The sequence below is a fragment of the Antrostomus carolinensis genome, unplaced genomic scaffold (genome assembly GCF_000700745.2).
Source record: "Antrostomus carolinensis isolate BGI_N321 unplaced genomic scaffold, ASM70074v2 scaffold20901, whole genome shotgun sequence".
In the NCBI taxonomy this organism is placed as follows: Eukaryota; Metazoa; Chordata; class Aves; order Caprimulgiformes; family Caprimulgidae; genus Antrostomus; species Antrostomus carolinensis.
Window position 1 is genome coordinate 5,027 of NW_010296518.1, and position 7,803 is coordinate 12,829.

The 7,803-nt window shown below is 38.6% G+C and overlaps 1 protein-coding gene across 1 annotated transcript; it reads left to right on the plus strand.

Moving 5' to 3' along the window:
- The first annotated feature begins 952 nt into the window (after positions 1–952).
- LOC104532978 (protein furry homolog) lies at positions 953–5,253 on the plus strand. Its single transcript, XM_010178329.2, has 3 exons — positions 953–1,008; positions 3,011–3,204; positions 3,808–5,253. The coding sequence occupies exons 1-3, from the start codon at positions 1,000–1,002 to the stop codon at positions 4,064–4,066; spliced, it is 462 nt and encodes a 153-aa protein (XP_010176631.2). The 5' UTR covers positions 953–999; the 3' UTR covers positions 4,067–5,253.
- Positions 5,254–7,803: the final 2,550 nt, after the last annotated feature.

Sequence of the window (7,803 nt, forward strand, 5' to 3'; positions counted from 1 at the left end):
GACAAAGGGTCAGGAGGCCTCCTGACTTGTACTTGAAGAAATTTCACTTCTTCAGTAATTGAAAAAAGATGAAATACTCCTCCCTTCCCCACCATGGTACAGCTGTGGAACTATGAGATTCTCCCTCCCAACAGAGACATGGATACCAGGACCATAAGCATATTAACTTGAATCCTCTGGCAGACATGCCCATTGCATGTTACTTCGATGTGTCTGACACCATTTGTGTGGTGCTGCACATTACTCTGGAAGAAACAAGTTAATATTCATAGAAGAATATGGGAGAATAAATTGTAGAAGCCAGATGTCCGCTTACATGTTAAAGTCCATCCATCTGTTGCATGGTTTCTTTAAGATGGTGGAAAATCCATGAGCTGAAATTTAGGTTGCAGAGGTTTAAGTCCTCCCTCCCGCTCCTGGCTGGATTTATTGCCTCTCTTGCTCTCCCCTCAGAGAAGCAGTCAGGAGTTTTGACCCTCTCGGACAACTACTTCATTGCTACTCTCTTGGATTTCCATCCTCTCAGAAAAGGTCTTTGACCATTTCTGAAGTTTTAAAGAGTTTTATGTTCTATTCAGCAAAGTCATTTCCCCCATATTCTGCCTCTGCTTTCCAGCTGCAAACTGGAGACAGTGAAGCTAACCTATAAACTGCTTTGAGATTGATGCTGACGTGTGCTACATGAGAGCTAGCCATCATAATTTTGATTTTCAATGTCGTATATGACTTACCTGCAGCAGAATGTTACTTGTTTTCTGAAATAGTATATGATCGTACTACAGTAAAATAATTTTTTTTGAGAACTGAACAATCTCAATTTGTTTTATTAGTTATTGCAAATTATCCCAACTCACTGTTCTTTATTAATTATTTCTTCTCCTACAAATCTTTCCTTAGCAATTGGAACTGTGTCAGAGATTATATAAACTGCACTTCCAGCTGCTGTTGCTTTTTCAGTCCTACTGTAAACTTATCGGCCAAGTGCACGAAGTCAGTTCCATGCCAGAGGTATGTAACAAACTACAAAGTCTTACACTGAAAATACCACTTTACTTTCATGTTCCTAGTTGTCTTTCTATGGACTCACACTGTTTCACCCTGAATGTAAGTCTGCAGACAAAACCCTTCAATACACCAGCATTTGCATTAAAATATAGTCAAGATGCTGTATTTTTTGTAATGGACTGTACTTTCTGAGATCGGGATCTTTTATATATTCAGTCTTCAAAAGTCATTTCAGTCAGAAGTAACAAACTAGAATGATATATGAAATCTTAATTTCAGTCACACACTTCACATGTAGGGAGGGCTCATACTGTGCGAACATCTGCAAGTGATTTATTTTTATTTTAATTGAGGCCTTAATTTTTAGGGAATAATTTTGTAAATTAATCTTAATATGGATGCAAAATTAAGGTTTTTGCTGGAATAATGTACTGTAATTTCCCACAATATAAACTGGCTCCATTGCATGTGCATTATACTAGAAATGTCAGTAGCAGTTTTTGACAAACAGCTATTAAATGGTTCTGCATCCTCTCACACCTCAGCAAGCAAAGGTGTGCTGTGTAGAACTACTTTGTATTTTGACTGCAAGTGTATTGCCTGATCTTGTTCTCTGGATAAACAAATTGAAACCAGTTGAGCATTTTCAAAGAGTATTGAATCTATTTTTAAAATATAATTAACTAAATACCTTAATGTCATAAGTCTTTTTTATTCTGTGATCTTTACAAGCTTTCTTCTTTAAATATTTTTGACACAGCACACTATCACTTTTGACCCCAATTTTGGCCTTTTGGTTTTAAATGAATCTATGTGTCTTATTTTAAAAAACACTTCACAAGAACAATACTGTTAGTTAAGTTTATTTTCAGCAATTGCATAAAATATGTAATATCTTTGAGGTGATCACTGTAAGTTGAATGATCATCATTTAAGGAAAGGTTTAACTTGCCATTCCATGTATATTTCTCACCTGGGCAGGTGTATGTATTTTAAACTTTTAAGGAGAAGAAGTTACTGTACTTTGCTTGTAGCTGTAAAGCAAAATTTGAAGCTATAAAATCTATTTTATGACAGATTCTAGTAGTTTCAAGATTCTCTATAAAGGGAAATGTTTTTTTTTAATTAGATGTGCTGTAGTAGTACAATGAGTTTCAGTACTTACTGTATCTTAAGGAACTGTTCTGAAGGCTGACTGGTAATGTGATTGGGCTGTTCGCTTATAAGAAAAGACAAAGACAGTAGGCATCTAGTCTTAGAGTAGTCTAAATTTTAGAAATATTTTGTGTTCCTTGTAAGATAATTGATTTCTGTAACTGTATTTCATGGTTATGATTTTGTTAGATTGCTATAAATAATGCAGCCTATAAACTGGGGGCCAATAATATGACGAATAGCTGTTTGACCATGAAATTTGCATATTTCGCTGGAGCCATAAGCTGTTATTTAAGGGAAGTTCCATTGTTACTTCATGTGACAGTGGTTATTTTTAGCATGCATGAGCATGAAAAGGTAGATCTTTGCAAATTAACTGTTCACTGCTGAATTATTTATGAGTCGTGTACCATATTAACTTTTCAGCCTGACAAAGGGATATACAATTCCTTTCCATCTGTTAATCATATCAGATCCTGCATGTGTTTTGTAAATAAATAACAACATCATTGCTGGGACAAGTATCTGTTTTCTTAAACTTTTCCCCTGATATGATATGAAAAAAGTAGCAGGGGTGAAAAATAAAAGATTGCTTAGATATGCTCTTGCATTTTAGCAAGCCAACAATACAGCATAGGGTTAAAGGAAGCACAAAGCTTAAAAATCTGTAGTTTGTGTTTCCCCTATATTGTACAGAGCACAGAGATCAAGAAATGTTCTTGGGTTAAAATGGGGTCTTTTCCATAATGTGTACATCCAATGTATTATAAGGACAGTCTTGAAATACCTACTCCCTTTGGTGCCTATGGAGAATGAAAATACCCATCTCTCATCTCTCTCCTTGGAACAGCTGTTAAATATGTCAAGAGAACTGAGTGAGCTGAAGAAAAATCTTAAGGATGCTACTGCTGCAATCGCAGCTGAGCCTCTGACAACGGAATCTGAGCCCACGTTCAATTCCACGGAAGCAGCTATTCAGTCCATGCTGGAGTGTTTGAAAAACAATGAACTTGTTAAAGCTGTCCAACAAATAAGAGAATGCAGGCAAGTTTTGCTCCATGGCTCATAGCAGACTTTCATGTTATTGGAAAAGTATGCATTTATTATCTTTCTAACTTTATACTCAATGTAATGTGCTGAGTCAGCACATTAATTTAATATGTTTCAACAAGGTACACGGGGACATTGATATTAGTAACTTTTGCAGGGATGTGCCACAAGTAATGATATCAAATCAGTAATACAAAGATGTATGCTTGCAATAATTAAGATGTTTAATTACATTGCGTAGATCGAAAGTACTTCTATGAGGCTCTTGAGGCTCTTAAGAATCTTTTTGTAGAGCTAATTCCTTAAAGGTGTATGTCACTGGCATCAGCTAACATTCAGCCCAGTTTCACTTTCACTTCTTTGAATGAGTTTTCATAAGCTTTTTTTTTTTTTTTAATAATAGGAATTGCACTTTTATGTGATCTCAGTGCCTGATACCAGAGTCTGAGTAACAAATGAGTAGCATAAAAGAGTGAGTTGCTTTTGGCTTGAAAGAGGGTGCAAGTCAGTTCTCCTTTAGAGATCTCTGTCACCTCGCTTCCGTCGCTGCTAATAAACCCATAATGATACGGACATTCTTTTCCTGTTTGATTGCAGGATTTTGTGGCCCAATGATATCTTTGGAAGTAGCTCTGACGATGAAGTCCAGACACTACTGAACATTTACTTCCGGCACCAAACCTTGGGTCAGACGGGCACCTATGCACTGGTGGGCTCCAACCAGAGCCTGACTGAAATCTGTACCAAATTAATGGAACTGAATATCGAGATCCGCGACATGATTCGCAGGGCTCAGAGTTACCGGGTCATCAATACTTTTCTTCCAGACTCCAGCATTTCCGGCACAAGTCTCTGACAGGACTCCTGTGTCCTCTTTCAAGCTGGGGGTGCTGCCCTGTTGGAGTGAGGTGGCTCAATGTCTTCTCAGCCTTACAAAGGTTTGGTCAAACTGTACTCCCTCTCGTTACATTTAGGATTTCTTCTAAAAAGATATGGGCTGAACTTCAAATGTGTAGCAATACTGTAAGGACAAAGGTAGCATAGAGCATCTGGGACAACATCCTTTGTTCTCTGTTGCACAAAAATCAGTTAGCATTTCACTGAGCAACTGCAACTCACTACTGAAGAAGTGACTTCCATTGCATACCAAAGTCTACTACACTGAACGATACTTCCTTTATAGCAAATTAATTTTAGGTTGGCAAAAGTGCAATGTTTCCTTCACAAAATAATATTTTTTGTTAAAAAAAAACCAAACTTGTACATTTTTTCCTTTTTTCTCTTATTTGGTTGAGTGAAAGATGGGCGGAATGAAGCTGGCCACAGAATCTTGCAAACTTGTTGGTCAAAAGCTGAGAGCCTGTGTATATGAAACAAATTGTAAATGGACTACAGTTTAATGTACACTGTAATTTGAATATGATTACTGTATCTTAAAACAACAAGCTGCTATGAAGTACATTTCCTAATGTTACTAGGCTACTGTCTCTGAAGGTACTGGATCATATTGCAGAGGTCTGTTCTTAGGCCCCCAAGCATCATGAATGGTCTTGGTAGATTTTCTTTTTTTTTTTTTTAAAGGACCTTGGCTGCTTTTTACTAGAGGGTTGCTTTTATGAATATATTTATACTATTAAAGGATAGTTGATCTAATTTAACTTGCCATTTTGTAGGAGAAAGTCCCATCACAGAGTCAAATCTTTTGAAATGTTATGCATGCATATTTTTATTTAATATAAATTTTGAGTATAAAAAGTAAAAATATTAACGTGAAATGCAAGTTCTCATGTTAAGTTTCTTTAAAGAGATGTCTTATTTTATTTGTAATGTATATAAAAGTCATACCTGTATGGTTTTTTTCTTACATTTAACTGCTGTCCAGTGTTAAATGTATGCATGTAAATCTGTTGCACATCTGAGACACTTTTATTCTGACAACTATGTAACTTATTCACTCTGTAAATACACTTACCGTTTTTGTGAAGTAACTTTGGTTGATATTTGGATCAGTACATCCATTTAACTAAAATATAAAAGTCATATATAATCGCAATAGAGTGTGTGCTTGTTGTGAAGATTGTGTTCTTGTCTGAATCTCTACCATTGCAGATGGTACCCATGAGCAGCAGCCCCCAAGACACCTTTTCATCATTTATGGTGAAACCATTGATCACACTGAAAGTTCCCAGTGAGAAATGTAAAGATTGGTTTGTCAGTCTGTAGTTATAACTCAGCCAGGAAGAGTAAGTTGACTAAAGCAGTTTCATAATTGAAAAAAAAAATCCAAAATGGAGGTGAAGGTTTGTTTCTGTTAAAAACATCAGTAATGGCCCTATTCATTCCAGCGCTGGGTTTCGGTGGGATTTTTTCTCATGCTAAAGGTAAAAGAAAAAAGCTGCCCAGCCTGGCACATCAGCCTCAGCTCTGAGAATCCAGTAAAGCCCTCTCCCCTTCACCCCTTTTTCATATTCAAAACGCTTGCACAATTTTACATGGATTTTGAAAAAGACTTGTATTGATGCATAAACGGAGTGGAATTGACTTCTTTTACGGGTTTTCTGATTTTGCACTCCACAGAGCTCTGCAGCACAGTTGTAGCAGCAGGACAAAATAGATGCAAGGCAAATCACACAGCTATTTTTCTGGGTAACAGAATCCGCAATGGTTAGAGAAGTCTTCATATTTCAGTTATGTATTTCACTTTTTAAAGCTATTCAGAACTGGAGTAGTCTGCAAAAGTTTTAGTGGCTGGTGAAAGTTGAGATCTGCTCTATCACTTGGCAAAATCATGGATATTTTCCAGATCACAGAGTCACAGGAAAGTTCAGGTTGGAAGAGACCCGAGGAGGTCATCTAGCCCAACCTCCACTTTGAAGCAGTCATTCATGAGATCAGATCAGGTTATTCAGGCCTTTACCCAGTTGAGTCTTGAAAACATTGAAAGATGGAGAGTGCACAGCCTCCCTGGACAAACCATTCTACTTGACTGCTCACATGCTGGAAAAGCTTTACCTTTTTCCAGTTTGAACATACGTTGTTTTGTTTTGTTTTGTTTTATGCATGTTGTCTCTCATCCCCCTACCATGGGCCACATTGGAGGGCCTGGCTCCATCTTTCCTCAGTAACCATAACCTGGCGGGCTACTGTGAGGTCCCACTCAAGTCTTTGCTTCTGCAGACTGAGTAAGCCCACTTCCTTCAACAGGAAGGAACTTGTCTCCTCACAGAGCAAGTGCTCCATCCCTGTGATCAGCTTGGTGGCTTCCACTGAACTCCTTACAGTTTGATCAAGATCTTTCTTGTATAGAGAGCCCAAACCTGGATGCAGTAATCTAGATGTGGTCTAGTGAGTGGTGACTAAAGTGGGACAATCGCTTTCCCAGCTGTGCTGGCTCTTCTGTTCATACAGCCCAAGATGTTGTTGCTGCCCTTTGCTGGCTGCACACCCAGCTCACTGCCAACCAAACCCCAAGAGCACTTTCCCATGAGCTTCCCCTCAGCCAGCCAGTCCCCTGTCTTTGTTGGCAAATTGTTCTCCCCATCCAGGGGTAGGAATTTCCTCTTGTCCCTGCTGAATATCACAAGGCTCCTGTTGGCCCATCCCTTCAGTTAGCCGAGATCTCTCCAAATGGCTGCACTGCCCTCAGCTGCATTGGCTGGTCCCTCTGGTTTGGTGTCACCTGCAAACTCGACAAGTACACTCCATCACCTCTTCCAGGTCACTGGTAAAGATGCTGAACAGATACAGGCCCCTGTTACTGTACAGTCCATTAACCACTATCTTGAGCAACTTGATTCAATTTGTCCTCTACTGAGTATGAAAACCTCCAGAGGTTCTTTCCACCCTAAAGCATTTTTTGATTCTTCACTGCTACAACAAAACTCATGATATAACCATCTAGATTTCTTAGCATAATTTCTAAACTTCACAGGTAGAGTAGAAATCAGTATATTCCCAACAAAGCCTCACTGAAGTTCTAAGACAACATGAACCACAGTAATGCCCCCCCGTGCTTCTACAACACCAGTACGTTAATGAGGAATCCCAACTGCATTTTTGCCTCCATGAAAGCACAGTCAGTCACTCCCTTCAGTAACACTTAAGCCACCTAGCCTGGAGATACCTTACATGACCAGAAAGCTTCTGAGGCACAAGCCTGTGGTCAAATCCAAGGCACAGGGACTTGTTCCACCTCTTTTGGGAACACAATTAAGCCTAGAGAATTTGTTGCACTGTCACAGACACCCAGCTCAAAAGGCTTTTCCCCTCCTCACTTGGAAAACACATGCAGCTTACACTTTTCCCTCCTGTCTTACAGTCAGTCTGCTGGCATGTAGTCTTTGATGATCAAATTGCTTCGATTTTTTTTTTTTTATACATTTGACAGCAGCAGTGGGAAGAGACTTGCAGATGCATTTATACCAGACTTCATGCTCCAGAACATCTGAATCTTCCACACTAGTTCAGTTTTAATCTTAGCATTCCCTAAAGGCAGACTAAAAACAAAACCTTTTTTCTTTCAGATATTAAATAGGTTCTGTTTCTTTCTAGATACACTTTCCTCTTTTATCCCAGCAAGATGAAACTAAGGGG